The 18,334-nt window shown below is 33.2% G+C and overlaps 1 protein-coding gene across 1 annotated transcript in view; it reads left to right on the top strand.

The window, feature by feature from the left end:
• The window catches only part of nau (myogenic-determination protein nautilus), a 119,245-nt gene that overhangs the window by 33,043 nt on the left and 67,868 nt on the right, over window positions 1–18,334 (top strand). Inside the window, exon 4 of the mRNA XM_072530717.1 lies at window positions 1,893–2,072. Within this exon, the coding sequence (XP_072386818.1) occupies window positions 1,893–2,072 (180 nt within the window). The remainder of the gene's footprint in view (window positions 1–1,892; window positions 2,073–18,334) is intronic.

Here is an 18,334-nt window from a genome sequence, read left to right as displayed (position 1 = left end):
TATATCTCAAGGTGAAGCTTTTCTCCCCCTTTTTTTAATAGTTCCGCCTGTATGCCGTCTGGGTCTGGGGCTTTATGTTTTTTAGGGACGAAATTGCGGACTTTACTTCAGCTAGTGTGGGCCCTGGTATTTCAGGTTCGGCTAACTGGTACTGTCTTTGTTGCCCTGTCGTTGTGGGTTTTTCTGTATTTAGGAGTTGCTCAAAATACTTTCTCTATTGGCGGCTTATCTCCTCGCCGTCTGTAAGTAATTGTCCTGCATCGTCTTTTGTAAATCTTGGGCTGTTGGTCGTGTTGCCCTTCATTGTTTTTAGGTCCTTATAAAACTGTCTAGACTGACCGGTTCTATGTTCCTCCTCCAGTTGCTGTATTCGCGCTTCTAGGTACTGTTTCTTTTTTCTTCTCAAAAGTCTTCTCGTTTGAGTCCTTACTCTGTTGTAGTCTTCCCTGTTCTCATCTGTAGAGCATGTTAGTAACTCTAGCCTCTTGATTGCTTTCTGATGCAAGCTTTGTTCGCACTCCTGGTTTTTCTTCTTGTTATTCCTTTCTTTTCCTATAGTTTCCGCTGCGGCACTTTCTATGGCGTTCGTTATATTTTGCCATTTCTGGTCTATCGTCAATTCTGGCGTTGATGTTCTTCTTCCAGTGTCTGCAATTTGTTTTGGATCGGTGCCTGATATTGGCGTTTAGTATCAGGTAAATCGAGACTTGAAATGTCCCATCTGTTTCCTTGTTGGCGTTGCTTTGGCTGTCTCGTCTTTAGCCTTGTTCTCATTTTTGTTCTGACCAGGAAGTGGTCAGAGTCACTTTCTGTTCCCCTTAGACTGTATGCGCTGATGATATTGCTAGAATGTCTTTCATCGATAAGCACATCGTCTATCTGGTTTCGTGTGATTCCGTCATTTGACACCCAGGTTACTTTATGTATATCTCTTGATCCGTTATCATTAGTGTTATCATGTAAGCTATGTGTGCCGATCACCGCTCTAAGATGGTCCTCTTTACCTAGTATCTGGATGCCGTTGTGTACTGTCGTTCTAAAATTTCATAAAATTCCTCTTTGTCGTCTTCATTTGCTTTTTCCGTTGGTGCGTGAATTGAGAGGAGGGTTAGGTTAAACCATTTGCCTTTGAGTCTTAGAGAGCACATGAGCTTGTCGATTGGTTTGAAATTAATTATGGTGGTCTTGAGTTTTCCGTTAACTACAAACCCACATCCAAATTGGTGCCTTTCTTCTCTTCCTGACCAGGAAACCAGGGAATTTTCCATTTGCAGGCTTCCCGATCCTGTCCATCTCATTTCCTGAATCGCTGTTGCGTCCATCTTATATTTTTGACGCTGTTTTATGGCATGTGTTGCAATTTTGGGCGTGAACCAGCTTAACACGATCCATGTGCCTAAGATAATTACCTTATTTCGTAGCTTGGGTCTAATCCGTGTTCCATGTCTATTCCGAGGCAATAGTATTCGATTCGTAGCGTCTTTCTTTTTCTCTAGACGGATTGCTGGTCCATAGCAAAACCCCCTTTTCGGAGGGCCATTTCTCCCTTCCTCGTCTGCCCTGATCCTGCCTTTCACTGGGGTTGTTTACTCAATCTCCAGCAGGGTTGCTCAGATTCTCCGGGGTTCGATCGTGCAGCTCAAGCTGAACTTCGTGGAGGTGAGGATTGGAATTTAGTAGGATAGGCTAGAGATGCCAACTGGAAACAGCATCTTATATTGCGCCTCACTACCCTTTTGAACCCCTCACAGCTAGTTTGCCTTGAGATATACTTCTGAAATGAAACAAAAATGTTCTGAGGTACTGTTAAAGTACCTCAGAACATTTCTGTTTATTTTTGTAATGAGTCTGGTATAAATCCTCCATTTATTATTATTTTTTTTTGTTTTCAGGTAAACGAAGCATTCGAAATGTTGAAGAAGAGAACCTGCAACAATCCCGGCCAAAGGCTACCCAAAGTAGAAATCCTAAGAGGTGCAATAGAATACATAGAATACCTAGAAGAAATTTTGCAAGGTTCCAAATCTTCTATGGATAGCAGGAGTCCAATAGTTCCCAAAAATGAATACATGGTAAGTATGTTACTATAATTAAAAATTACAATTTTCATTTACTTTTTCTTCTGAATAGATCTATCAGTCTTTTCCTTCTTTTTCCTTATATATATATATATATATATATATATATATATATATATATATATATATATATATATATATATATATATATATGTAGTCATTTTATTATAATGCGAAATTAAAAATATGCAAAATGATTTTAATTACAGAAAAATCACTGGCGTGAAATTTCAGGCAGACTTATTTTCTTTATTTCACAATGTTTCACACTTCCAAGGGTTGATTAAAATCTTGGTGCACTGCAATTTGTATTTGCGTTTCCATTTTGCATTGGGATTATTTTTAAATTATTTTTATGGTTCCGATAAAATATGTTTAACAAAACTTGGTTTTTGGTTTATAAAATCAATTTTTTTTAATAAATATGCTTATAATATTTTGACAGAGTTTACTTATTTATTTATTTATGAATAAATCAAACCAAATACAATAGGTTTTAGAATAAAAGGAACATATTTTTTAGAATTTAAATAGGTAATCAATATACACAATTTATAAACAGAATAAAGCAACTCTTTCGTTATCTATAACTGTATTCTCCTTTAAAATATAGTGTTTTTTCCATCTCTTTGGACATTCTTTTCGAGAATTATTATTTTATTATTTTTATATTAAGTTCATCTTCAAAAGTCGTATACGCTTCTGCTTTAGCTTTTACTACTACTACTTCCGCTTCCTTTTTGGCGACCTTATATTTTTCAAGATATGTTTCCCACCTATTGTTATGCCATTGTTTATATAATTTTCTCTTCTCTTTTATTTTTTCTTAAATTTAGTTTGACCACCACCAAGTCTCTTTATTCTCAAACTTCTTTCCTGACGTTTTTCCAAGTATTTTAATAGCAGTATCTCTAATGATACTGGCCATCTTCCTCCAAATTGTATTAGGACTTTTTAACACCCTCCACTTAATATTTTGTGTAACAGTGTCATCCTTAGGTACTTTATCTCCACTGTTGGAGTTGAAAGTCAAGATAAATTCTTTTGCTCATGTATTAAATCAGTGAACTAGGCTTCAAATCCTATTTTCATTTTGGGCTATCAATATTGTATCGTCTGCGTAACAGAGAATTTTAATTTCATTATTTCCCTTTTTTTATCCTCTTCCCTTAGAGCTATATCTCACTAGGATACCACGGAGGCGTAAGCAGTGGCGACACCATAGTTACCGCAGTAACCAAACCGTACAATCAATTAGGCATCCAAATCCAAGAGACACTTGATTCAGTTGAAGAGATAGCACAGCACTTATATGTGCGACGAAGAATGCTGGAGAAAAAAAGAAAAAAGAGGGGAAATTTTAGGTACATCCTTTTGTTGCTAATCGTTTTATAAGTGGAGTATTTTTAACCTTGTACGATGATTTGCGAAAGTATCCAACCAAATGTTTTAACTACGTGCGTATGTCAACCGCGTCATTCGACGAATTACTAAATTTGTGCAAGAATGATTTATCCAAAGAAGACACTATTCTACGAAAATCCATAACACCAGAAAAAAAATTATTCGTCGCTTGGTGAGTCTCTTGTAATTTTTGAAAAAAAAAAAATAACTATAAATACGAATATTTCTTTATTATCTTAATAAAAATCAGTATGGATTTGAACTAAAATTTTTAAAACAGATCCATGTATTGAGAATAATCAGAAATGCTCCCGTCTGTGGGTGATAATATTGATTGAGGAGATTGAAGGTTTATATAACTTTGGGTAGAAGTAGTAGCATTCATAGTCCATTGAATGTGTACATAAATCTTGCAAAATTACAAAAAGACTTGCTGTCTGTTGCATAACTTCGTACGTATTCGAGATAGATATTTATATGATGACACCCTAGAAATCATAGGCTTTGAAGATGGCATGGAAGTAAACAAGAATTTGAATCGGGGAGGAAGAACAGCACAATCAACTCGAGGTGAATTTGCAAACTATTTTGTAACCGAAAATGTGGTTTCTTGGCAATAGAAGTATTCATTAATGTACATAAATGAATTAATTACCTATGTTTATCTAATAAAAATTAAGCAAAACCTACTCAACTCTTTCTTTTCTTCAGAAGCCATTTCTTCTCCACCAAATAGATTAGTTACTTCCTCCCAAAATTTCTCTTTTAAATCTCGGTTAGAGTAATCATTTGATAAAGTATCCCAAAGTGAAGATCTGCACTCAGTTTCTATGATAAATCTCTCAGTATCAAAGTCATGATATTACGATAAAAACACAATTTCGCAAGTAAAATCGTTCTTTCACTAGCGCTGGTTCCCAACAATTGGTGTGCTAGTGAGTGATGCATTGTATAATAATTATGTACATAAATATTACATTACTGATAGCGCAACCAGAGCGGTGGAAACACCAGTAGAATATACAAACGCTACGCGGCTGGTAACGCCACCAAACTGGTGGAGGAACCAAACCGACTCTAAGTGATGCTCCTAATGATTACGAGTGTTCTGAGTATCGCCACTGGTTGCCCTAACGTGATGTCTTAGTGGGATATACAGATTGAACGAAATTAAAACGGAACATACAATTTAATATATGTCTGTTTGAACTGCATTTGAAATAGTGGACCAATATAAAGCTTGGACAAAAATAAATCCATACCCGGTGATAGACATTGTATAAAATATCGTTCAACTATCTGTCTCCTTTAAAGGAAAGAGGAGCTTGCCTAATAGTCGGAGAGATAGAGCCGAAATTTTGAACTGATCAGTAATATGCCATTTCTCTATTGGAATATATTCATTGTAACTGGGTTAAGACTTTGTCTTACAGGCGGACGCCCCTCGTGGTACAGGGGGTGGCTATACAGGGATGAAGTTGTAATATTTTTCGGAAAAATTAACGATCGATAATATGGCTGAAAATTTGCCCAGAGTAAGATCTTGGTATAACTAGACGAAATCCCAAAGGGCGGACGCGAGAGTGGATACATAAGGGGTGGCGGACAGGGATGAAATTGCAATTTTTTGGGGAAAAATTAACGATAAGTAATATGTCCGCCATTTTCATGGCTCATTATTTAGCCCCTAAAAACTCTAAATCCAAAAGAGCGGACAGCTGGGTTGGTACAGAGAGCCATAAAACGGGGTCAAATGTACCACTTGCCTGCGCATTTTAGGTCTCGGTAACAATTTTCAAACTGATTTTATTATGATATTTTTATACCGATTGATTTGAAAATTTGTATGCTCACTTCTGTTACTATTCTGAAAAGCGTCAAGTAGAGTTTTCCTCAAAATTTTCCAAAAAAATTTCCGTAAATGAAAATTTTCGTAATTTTTTGAGGTAAAATCTAATTTGTAGAATCCTTTCGATTTTCTGTCAGTTATACCATGAATTTTTCCAAAAACTTTCAAACGATTTTTCCGGTAAAAAAAAAAAATTTAGAAAAACTTTAAAAATTTCGTCATTTTTCTTACTCTCACTGATGTCATCACATTCATCATCTTCGTCACTTTCACTTTCAATAATATCACATTTATTATCTGCTTCATTTTCAATCACTACTTCTCGAATTGATTCTAGCATCTGAGGTCCACTAAACCATTTGAATTTATATGTTTCATCTTCAAACTCCCAACCATGTTCTTCAACAATCAATTCTGTTGGTACTTTTTTATGAGCATTTGTCCAAATATTTGAAATATAATGGGCTCGCAGTAGATGTTGGTGTAATTCATCTTGACATGGTGGTAAGCTTGAAGCATCGAAATTTTTTAGTTTTTTTTTAAAAAGGCTCGTTCATATCATGCAACTTATACTGCCGGTTAAATAGTGAAAATCTGACATCGTTTACTTTTCTTTTTGGCATTGTTCTCGTCAGTCCTGTTCCATATAAGTGACATATGAAAGTTTCTAAGGTTTCAAAAACTTCATTACAATCGAAGTCAGTTTCACCAAGTTGGATAAAAGCATCTTGATACTTATTACATTTAGCGCATGCGTCTAGAATTACTGATCTAAATGGAACGCGCATCATTATTATTTTAATATTTTAAAATAATAATGATGCAAAATTAATGTCCAAACAGAATTTGTAAAATTATAATTAACTATTGAAAAAAAAAATTCAATCAATTTGAAAGTTAAAAAAAATATTGAAAATATCTAAGTACAAAGTAAATTTCAAAACTTAAAAAATTGATAATTCCACTATTAAATTGATTTTTATTAATATTAAATATTAAATAATATTAAATATTTGTAAAATGTTAAAGAAATTCTACAAATTGAATTTTACCTATTGATAAATAGAAATAATATATTTTGTATTTGATTATTAATGTAATAATAAATCAAATTTTTCTTATATCTGAACAACCATTATTTATGCAATATAAATTTAAAAACCTTTTTATTGTAATAAAAAATAAGTAAAATTACTATTTGTTATACCAAAAATATTTAATAGTTAACATTATAAAATTACTTTAATTTAATAAAATATCAAATATCAAACATTTATTCAATTAAAAATCAATTCGTAAAATATTTATATTTAAGAAAAAAATGTGATTTGTAAAGTAAATATGACTTTAGTTTGAAAAAAAAAACATTATCATAATATCATTTTAAAACTACAAAATATTCTATAAAAGATTCAGACGATGACGTAGAGTTTTATCAAATGTTTTAGAAAAGTTTTTCTAATTTTTTTTTCTTATGGTAAAAATCGTTTGAAAATTTTTGGAAAAAAATCATGGTATAACTTACAGAAAATCGAAAGGATTCTATAAATTGGATTTTACCTCAAAAAATTACGAAAATTTTCATTTACGGAAATTTTTTTGGAAAATTTTGAGGAAAACTCTACTTGACGCTTCTCAGAATAGTAACAGAAGTGAGCATACAAATTTTCAAATCAATCAGTATAAAAATATCATAATAAAATCAGTTTGAAAATTGTTACCGAGACCTAAAATGCGCAGGCAAGTGGTACATTTGACCCCGTTTTATGGCTCTCTGTACCAACCCAGCTGTCCGCCCTTTTGGATTTAGAGTTTTTAGGGGCTAAATAATGAGCCATGAAAATGGCGGACATATTACTTATCGTAAATTTTTCCCCAAAAAATTGCAATTTCACCCCTGTCCGCCACCCCTTATGTATCCACTCTCGCGTCCGCCCTTTGGGATTTCGTCTGGTTATAGGTACCAAGATCTTACTCTGGGCAAATTTTCAGCCATATTATCGATCGTTAATTTTTCTGAAAAAAAAATATCGGTTGCCTGTAAAGTCGGTTTTACGGGCGAAGATTTTACGTGACAACGTCTTTTTCTCGGTAGAATATTTATTGATATGAATATTATTAAATTGCACAATAGGAACAAGGAATTGAATGAAAATAAGAATTGCACAAATTTTAACTATAGAAATATATTTTGTTTACTAAAACATTGTACATGTAAACTTAAACTTAACTATTTTCTATTTGAGTGATTTTGTTGAGGATAGGACGATGATAGGAGAAATATGAAATGAAAGGAAGTGTTTCTGCTGTAATGTGTCTTGAACGCCAAGAACGCTCGAGAAAGACAGAGAGAGACACAAGCACGGAAGCACGCACCGATTCAACGCGCCTAATTCTCTAGTGCTGCGCGCGCAGCGGACCGATCATGTTTGAGTGGGAGAGAGACGCAAGGCATTCGCCGGTCCGGCGGGCCTCTCTCTCGTTTGGTGACTCACTGTAACAGACGTGAGCGGGCGTTACACTTTTTCATGAATGACTCCGAGCCACAACCTAATTTAAGACGTTGTCACGTCAAAATTACAACTTCATCCCTGTATAGCCATACCACGAGGGGCGTCCGCCTGTAAGGCAAAGTCTTAACCCAGTTACAATGAATATATTCCAATAGAGAAATGTCATATTACTGATCAGTTCAAAATTTCGGCTCTATCTCTTGGACTATAAGGAAGCGATAAGTGGTTTGACAGCATAATAACTGCTTGTGTAGTCTAGTTTTCACAGTGATTCTAGGCAACCTATTTGGGTGGAGTTTTGACTTGTTCTTGAATGAATTCAGAATCCAGCAGCCCGCTGAAGTATTGGATTTTTATAATATAATTATTTGACAACCTTTTGTTGGCCAACCACCTAGAGCGGAGTTGAGCCGAAATACATTGATTTCGTATGTTCCGTTTTAAATTCGTTCAATCTGTAGATCTGCCAGCCTAATAGCCGTTTTAGGTCAGTACAAAACCTACCTGCACAGAAACCATTTTGCTCCTTTTGATCCGTAACTTGCTTCTCTATTTTTTCTTTTATAATCTGGTCATAAAGTCTAGAAAAACAGTTTGTTACATTTAAATCTCTATATAACTCTCTATATCTTATTGTTGCATCACTTTATTGTCACCTTTTTTGTAGATGTTTGATACGAAGGCTGTTTTCTATTCACCACTCAAAAAGGAATTAAACACATTTGTTTACCTAGTATTACTTAATATTATGTACATAACCATAAAACATAAAATAAAGACATCACCACACTAGAAACACGTTTCAGTTATTTTAAACAAACGCGAAAAAATAAAAGAAAATCCTTCGATTAAATTAATACGATGTTATTAAAAATGTGTTATTGATTTGGATGACCAAATTCCGTTTCGTGTTCATCATCCTCGAAGTTTTCCAAACATCCTGCCACATCAACTCAAAATATGATCAATCACGACGTTTTTACAACTTCTGGTTTCCTCTTAGAACATCATATCAATATCCAACCTGCTTAATGTCTTATTAATTTCGACGTTTTGTCAGGTTATCCTCGATTATACAAATTCCCAATTTACTCGTTTCTAACAGCCTAATAAATTTTTCAAAATTGACACAGAACTAATAGGCGTCTTTGAAGTAGCATCTCTAAATTGCTTTAAATATTTCATCTCCTCTGGTATATAAATATGTCTAAAAATAAACAGCGAAATAAAAAAAACCGTGTAAATACTATTTTATACGAGCTCCTTAATAAAAGATCGTAGTTGGTACTGAAAGATTTATTTACCCGGTGTCAACATATGCACTCAACATGTGGAAAGATATTCATACCATTTGGAGCGTTTCTTTTTTAATTTTTAAAATAACTTACTATAGTAAATTATATAATACCACATCGGAGGAAAAGATAATGATATATAAAAATGTCCCAGTTAATTATAGTTTTAGTATATGTGATACAACAATCTTCTTCTTCTTTGGATATCGTCTCTATTGGAAGTTGGCAATTATCTGCAAATTCATCTCTATTTTGGGTTTTTTTATTATTTGGAGATCTAGTCCTGTCCATTCCTTGATATTAGTGCAGTCATAAATCATTTGTTGTGGTATTTGTCCAAGATAAGATGTTTTCTGTTATTGATATCTACAATTTCACGATCTCTAACATGGTTTCATTTTTAACATAGTCAATCCATGAAATTTTTAGAATGCAGCGAAATATACACATCTCAAAGTTTTCCATGCGTTATTATGAGCTAATTGTCAACGTCCAGGCTTCCATGCCATGTAGTAGGATGTTTCGGGTGGTGAAAAATTGTCTTCTTCTTAGAAATACGTGTTTGGCTTGTTCTATTCTACATTTGCATCCCAGATATTTAAACTTTTCAACTTGTTCAATTTATTTGTCATTTTGATACTTTCTTGTACCTCATCCGGAGCTCCTGCATAGATTTCTTCTAAGAACAGGTTGAAAAATAAATCAAGAATTGGGATTCAGAAAAGGCTTTGGCACCAGAGAAGTATTATTTACTGTACAAACACTAATCGAACGGTGTCAAGATATCAATTGCGACGTATTCATATGTCTAGTCGACTTCGAAAAAGCTTTCGACAAAGTACAACAATGAAGAATGGCAAAAATACTGCAGAACACAGAATTAGTAGACGAAGACGTGAGAATCATTGCCAATCTATACCGATATCAGAAAGCCATAATACGAATAGACGAACAAAAATAGAAAGAAATACCTATAAATCGTGGAGTAAGACAAGGATGTGTGCTTTCCCTTTACTTTTTAATACGTGTATTCAGAAGAATTGTTTAGAAGAGCCATTAAAAGACGTAAATGAAGGCATATTTATTAACGAAGCACTTCTGAATAATCTTAGATACGCAGATTACACAATACTCCTTGCGGACAGCAGAGAATTACTACAGATCTTGGTTGATCGTATTACCCAATACTGCGAAAGGTATGGAATGGCACGGAATACAAATAAAACAAAAATCATGGTGGTAAGCAAGAACAAGATTGAGGAAGACAAGGTTTATGCTAAAGGAAAACTTTTAGGCGGGGTGCACAGATATCAGTACTTAAGTTGCGAACTAAATGAAGAATGGGATAGAAGTAATAGGTAAGTTAATAAGATGAAAGCAATATTATGCAATGGAAAACTCAACATCGAAATTAGAACTAGAGTATTGAGATGCTACGTGTTCTCTGTCCTGTTGTATGGAGTTGAGGTCTGGACAATTACAGAGGTTATAGAGAAAAAACTCATTAACTTTGAAATGTGGTGTTATCGAAGAATGTGGAAAATATCTTGGACAAAACACATAACAAATGCGGAAACGTCAATAGAACTTTTCAGAACGGCTGCAGATAGAATGGGCCCTGATGATCGCCAATGTCCTTAGGGATGGGGCATGTTAAGAAGAAGAAGACAAGAGAGAGAGATTATCAGATAGGTGTTTGGAGGTATTATAATGGTTAATAGTCTGGGTAACGTATAATACTATCTATGGAGAAAAATTTGTTGAGAACTATGCGATTCCATTTTACAAAAGTTACACCATGAAATAACTACATACATAATTTCTAAATTGCACTAAACAGACCAACAATTATTCAAAAGATTCGTCGACATTGCTTAGTCGTGACATCATAAAATTGTACACCTTTTTTGTGAACTACCGTGAACTTTATATGAAATATTCTATTTTGTATTTATAACATATTTTAACAAATTATTTACAGCGTGGTGTTGCAATCGCTCGTGTTGCATTCTTTCAAAAACAAACAACTTTGACAAATTCCCTAAATACTTTGCCACAAATTCGTGAATTCGTGGATCATCATCATAAACCGAAACATACGACATCGGTAGATCATAAACAAATTAATACGACGTAGTAAAGCCGTTTCCAAATGCGAACTGGCAGATATCGATAAAATATACGAGATGGCTGCTACGTTTTTAACGAAGAAAGTAATAAATATTAAATAATAAAGACATTTCAACCACACGCATTAGTATAGGTTGGCCCAAATAACATCTTTTAAAGTAGCAATAGATTTTATAGAAAATATTCATAAAAACGTTTATTTTTGTTGTTACAGTTTTCAAACCGTTTTCATACATCTTTCATTTATCAACCTCTTCTCTTCAAATACCTCTAACTAAGCAATTAAGCTATATAGCCCACAATACCATTCCGGAAATCTGAGAAAAGTTAAAAAAAAATTTTGAAAAAAATAATGATCCACCAGAATTTTACAATTGTCTATTTAAAAAAAGAAGTTGAATTATTAAAAATCAATCTACTACCAATCCAAAACAAACTATACCTAGCAATAATAATAGCAATATCACCGACTCAAACAAATACCACTTATATCGAGACCTGATATGAAAAACATTGTAACTCACTTTTGCTTTGTTTAGAGGAGAGCGATTAAAACATTTTATTTTTTTACTTCGTCAGTTTTAATACTGTTTGTAGTTTTCCATATTTTATAACTTTTCCTCAGCTTTTTATTTTACTGTAGAAGTTAAGTTGTCACTATGCTCAGCAGTTAATAATAAAGAATTAACTTCTTGTCTGTCATCTGCTTGATTGAAAAAGCCTGGTAAATTGACTTGAATGTTATTCATAGTAATATTTCACTACCTTGCTTTCTTGTATCGCAACTTACAATGAAGTTGTAACAACTTGCTTAAGAATTTTTAGAGAAAAACATTGTATACAATGTTACAATGTTTTTATTAAAAATAGTAAAAGTAACTCAAAATTTGAACTTACAATGAGATTATTTTGTTAAATATGTTTATATTTATATAAGATAGAATAAAAGATATTAGACCAAAATAAAGGTTATCCTTTATAGATGTTATTTAATCCGTAATTGAAAAACATTTTAAGTAGAGTTACAATGTTGTTCATATTAGATGTCGATATATCCTTAACATATATTAATGGATTCTCAGAACAAATGTCGAAAATGTTGGCAAAATATGACATCAATGTTCATCAAGTTGAACAAATATGACATAAATCTTTAAAAGCAACTGGAAACTGTTTTTCAAAATTTATACCAATGTTACTAAAGATCACCAGTCTGAGATTGCTTATAAAATAAATTGTAAAGACTGTAACTCAACATATATTGGGCAAACACACCAATATCTGCATTGGAGGGTTGTTGCGCACAAACACACAAACCACTATTAATTGCTAGTCGCCATTATGGCATTTCATCAAGTTAAACCTAGAAAAATTGGTGCAGAAAGGAAACCAAAAACTTAACAGGTGGAGACAGATGACAAAAATGTCGAGAAAATTTAAAAATATTAGAGTATACTGTCCCAAACATTGGATGCATACGATTGTAATATACATCCAATTTTTGGGACAGTATACTACCATTTTTAAATTTCCGCGGCATCTGTCATCTCTCCCCCCACCTGTTGAGTTTGTTAGTTTCTCTTCTGCGCCGGTTTCTCTACGTTCAACTATTTGAAATGCCATAAGTGCTTTTAGTCACTTTTTGGCCTTCTCTTTTAATCCAAAAAGCTTTACAAATCCTTCTAAACGAGCGATACTCTTGTAGATATGGACTGATGCTGATTTGTAAGTACAAAACAAAAAGTTTTCGCTAGTATATGGAAGAGTTAATATCTAGCTTGTTTCTTTTCTCCGCATATCTGACTAAGATCTTAAAGAGTTACAGTGTAAAAGGAATTCTACCTCTTTCCGTTGTTTTATCACGGCTTATTGAGTTTGACAGTCATTCCTCCTTGTGGCTTATATTTTAAATTAATAAACAAATATACAGGGTGGTCCTTAAGTAATTGTACAAAAAGAAACAGTAGATTCTATATTTTAAAATATTACGATTTAAGCCAAATTGCTTTAATAAAATGTTGATATTAAGAAAGATGCAGGGTGTTAAAGTGCAAAATTAAAATTTTATTTTTCGCTATAACTTTCATGTTTATAAACATTTATGTATAAGAATTTACAACTGGGTAGTTTTAAATATGAGAAGTTATAATTTGATGCACACTTTGATATAACTGATAGAGGGCGCCACTTATGCCACATATGTGGTATAAATTTGCACTTAACTTTTTTGCTCTTTAAGTTATCTGTATTTGGGATAAAAAATATTAAAGATACATTATTTTAACAAAAAAAAGGTATACTTGTTAATAACTTTAAAACTCAACAGTTTCCGAGATAATCGCATTTTAAAAATCAGCTGCATAATTCTGATCTAAGGCAATTACTCCAGGCAACGAAGAAAAAATAGACAAAAACATTAATACTTCTGAATTTTGGTATAAAATAACTTTAACTAAAGTTAATAGTTAACGAAATATTAAATAAAATAAATATATCAGCAGGATAATTAATAATAGGATTTGCCAAAATAACAGAATAATAGGATTTTACATAAAACATTTTACGTTTTATGTTAAATTAAAGTCATAATCAAAACATTTTGTTTACAAACCAAATTAAGAAATAGTTAAACTAAATAACATAACTTTTTTTCAAAGTAAGTGTTCGATATGTCCACCATTTTCTTTAATTCATTTGTCAATATATTCCATAAAAGATCGTCTCATATTAAATAGCATCATTGGTTCTAAAGAAACTGCTGCAGTATTTATTTCTTCCCATAGTTGGTTGCGAATGTTTATGACACACGTTGTTTTAATGCGCCCCATACACCAAAATCAAGCGGATTAAATTATTGGCTACGTGGTGGCTATAATGTAAAATGGATGAATATATCGATGACATTACTTATTTATATGATTACGTTACAGCTTACGAGTAACTATAATTACATCTCGAACAAATAGACTATTATGATTTACTAACAAACTAATATTATGCTAAACTAAATTGCCTGTATGTTTACTATATTTATAACAATATCGGTTATTAGGACAACGATGATGTTTTTGTAATAATGCTGAGTCTTTCAGGTTAGATTTTAGCAAAAGTATTATGAAACAGGACACATATGTGTTATTCAATACCTGTGCTCTAGTTTCTATTTGTCCTAATAAAAATGAGTAAACAATTTACGTAATGAACAATAAGTATTCTTTTCGAATTTTTTATGAATTAAATAATTATATCAATATCTCACCACATCGACAAGGAATATGACTACCACGACCAATCCAATGTTCAGAAAAGTTGTATTTAAGTATGTTCTAACTGCCTTCTCTCTAGAATGTGGTTGTGTACCATAGTGCATAAACCACATATTTTGGGTTTTTAGCATTTTACAATAAAGAAAAAGTAAAACAACGCCATTATAGAAACTTAAGAAGCGATAGCAAAGGGAAATTGTAAACATGATGACGGCCAACGTCTGAATACGAAGACGGCACCTAAAGAAGAAGATGAAATATCTTTTCTCCAATAAGACATTTAGCACATATAACAAAGCATTTTGTGATGTTACACTATCGTCTTTGAGTTGTTTTAATAAGAATACACTATGAATTATGCTTATCTATAGGTATTTAGTGCTTTACCGCACAAATATCAAACTGAGAATTATTGTGCAGCTGACTTATAAAATGCATTTATCTCGAAAACGGTTGAATTTTCAGGTTACTAACAAGTATACCTTTTCTTTGTAAAAATTATGTATCTTTAATATTTTTTAACACAAATAGAGCTAACTTAAAGAACAAAAAAGTTAAGGGCAAATTTATGCCACATATGTGCCATATGTGGCGCCCTCTATTACTTACATTAAAGTAAGTATAAAATTATAATTTATCCTACCCAAAAGCATCTAACCGTAAATTTTTGTCCAAAGATATTTACAAACGTAAAAGTTATAGCGAAAAATAAAATTTTAAATTTTCACTTTAACACCCTGTATCTTTCTTAATATCAACATTTTATTAAAACAAATTGGCTTAAATCGTAATATTTTAAAGTGCAGAATCTACGGTTTCTGTTTGTACAATTACTTAAGGACCACCCTGTATATATATATATATATATATATATATATATATATATATATATAATATATATATATATATATATATATATATATATGTATATATGTATATATATATATATATATAGAGAGAGAGAGAGAAAACCAACGATCAATAACATTTCAACCTTTATTTCATTTTATAAGAATTATGTGTTGCAGGAGAACCTTACACTTTGTGCTTTGGTTTACAACGGCTTTTACATCAGCCACTTTATTATCCAGTGTAATCCTCAGCCAGCATAAATAATAACTTTTTGCAGAAAAAAAAAATCGATGGAAAGTTGGGACACTGAGTAACCAAAGAGAAATAGTAGAGAAATATTTGTGATTTGGACATGATCCAAACCTTAACGAAATCTAGACAGCGTTGGATTAATCGAGCCGAGACAAGCGACACCGCTCGAAATTAAATTCCGCAATCTATACAGAAATCTACACGAGCGCTACACGACGGACTGTTTCTATTTCGTCCAGGGCCGAACATTTCCATAAACAAACTAGTCTATTTTCTCCTTATTATTAACTTCTTTCTAAGTTATTAATATGAAACATGACAATAAAAGGAGATCTTAAATATGGCAAACATGCTTCTTGCGGCGTCATTTTCTTCAAGTAAGGTTGACTACAATTTCGGCAAATTATTGTCCGACATATTGGATTGATACAGAAGCTAGCTAAAGCAATTCCAAAACCATTTGTTAATATTTTTAAATCATATCTAACTGACAGAATACGCAGAATAAAAAAAAAGGAGCATTTTCAGAACTTATTGAGACTAAACAAATATACCACAAAGAAGCGTTTATCACTATCATATTTACCTACTATGCTTATGGCATACCTCAAGAACAATATGCGAAGATGGCAACTTTGGTTGATCACGCAGCAATTCTGGTAGGTCAAGTTGGTCAAGTTGGTAGAAATAACAAAAAAACTTCAAATAGCTTACAACACAATAAACTAGTAGACAGATTGGCGAAGGATAAAATTTTAGGTCTAGTTTGTGAGTATATAGCATATAACTACGGTGGTAGTGGTCAGCTAAAAGTAATATTAACATAATACAAGTATTTGAGACCTTACAAGGTCTTAAAGTGCATTATAGATGCACCGTGATTCTTTCGTAAGTAAATCCTTCTCACCATAATGAAGAGGCACTGCAACTCCTTGATAATACAAGCCTTGGAACAAGGGTTAAAAAGAAACCATTCGAATTGGTGCGTTATATTTAGGAAAATATGTTTTATCTGTCTATTGCATAGTCTTCAATATGCAATAGATGCAGCAAAGAAGAACCAGAGAAAAAGAACAAAAATATAAAGATTTCAGAAGAGAACTAACTACTTACTATCGAAGTAGAAGATCCAAATCAACCACCTCCAGGAGCAAGCAACATTACACCAATGGAGCCTCCATCAATTCAAGAAGTACGGGATGCAATAAAACACCTAAAAATAATAAATCTCCAGGAAGTGATGAAAGAACATCAGAGCTAATCTTGTAATAGACAATACAACGATTGAGCGTGTGTCCTGTTATAAATATCTAGGTGCTTGGATCACAGACGATACTGATCGAACAAAAGAGATTAGATGTAGAATAGAAATCGCTAGATCAGTCTTTAATAGAATGCGCAAACTCTTTTGCAATCGTGATATCAATATAAAGTTACGAATACGAATGCTGCGGTGTTATGTCTTTTCTACCCTGTTGTATGGAGTAGAGGCTTGGACACTAAAACAGTTGACCACAAAAAACATCGAAGCTTTCGAGATGTGGTGCTATAGGCGCATTCTCAGAATATCATGGATGGACCGCGTCACTAACACGCAAGTACTCCAAACTTTAGACAAAAGATGCGAAATTCTAAATGAGATAAAAACTAGAAAGATGGAATACTTGGGGCACATTGTGAGAGGTGAAAAGTACGAACTTTTAAGAAATATCATGCAGGGCAAAATTAAGGGCAAAAGAAGTGTGGGAAGAAGAAAAATATCGTGGCTTCGTAATCTACGTGAATGGTTCGGGTGTAGTTCGATTGAACTTTTTAGGCGCGCTGCTAACAAAGTCGCAGTGGCCATGATGATTTCCAATCTCCGCTAGGAGTGGCACGAGAAGAAGAAGGAAGTGATGGTATACCCGCGGAACTTATTAAATGTGGAGGTGCTACTCTGACTAATCATATATATAAAATCATACTGAGAGCCTGGAATGAGGAACAAATCCCGGAAGAGTGGTGTATTAGGATCGTTTGCCCACTACACAAAAAGGGTGATCAATTGGAATGTAGAAACTATAGGGAAATAACCCTTCTTAATACAGCATACAAAATATTTTCTAGTATTTCATATGGTCGCCTGAGTGCATATTCAGAAGAGCATCTTGGCGAATATCAAAGTGATTTTAGGCCTGGTCGATCAACAACAGATCAGATCTTTGTGCTAAGGCAAATACTGGAAAAAAACCAATGAATTCAATATCGACACATATCATCTTTTCGTAGATTTTAAATCGGCCTATGATAGTGTCCTAAAAAATAAATTGTATGAAGCCATGAATGAATTCCACATCCCCGATAAACTGATAAGATTGGTTAAGGCTACAATGCGTAAAGTTTTTTGCAAAGTCGAAGTACAGGGCGAACAATCACAGGCATTTGAAACGCATGTTGAGCTGCGACAGGGAGATGCGCTGGCTTGTCTCCTTTTCAACATAGCTCTGGAAAAGGCGGTCAGGGATGCCCAAATAGACAACAGAGAAAATCATCCCAAATTTTGGCATATGCAGATGATGTTGACCTAGTTGCCCGCACAACACGCAAGCTAGAAGAAATGTATAACACCTTGTCAAACGCCTCAAAAAATATGGGCCTGCAAGTAAATAAGGAGAAAACTAAGATAATGTCATCAACACCCAACAATGGAGCCAGA

Source organism: Diabrotica undecimpunctata, chromosome 4, assembly GCF_040954645.1.
Source record: "Diabrotica undecimpunctata isolate CICGRU chromosome 4, icDiaUnde3, whole genome shotgun sequence".
In the NCBI taxonomy this organism is placed as follows: Eukaryota; Metazoa; Arthropoda; class Insecta; order Coleoptera; family Chrysomelidae; genus Diabrotica; species Diabrotica undecimpunctata.
This window is presented reverse-complemented; position numbering and strand designations above follow the sequence as displayed.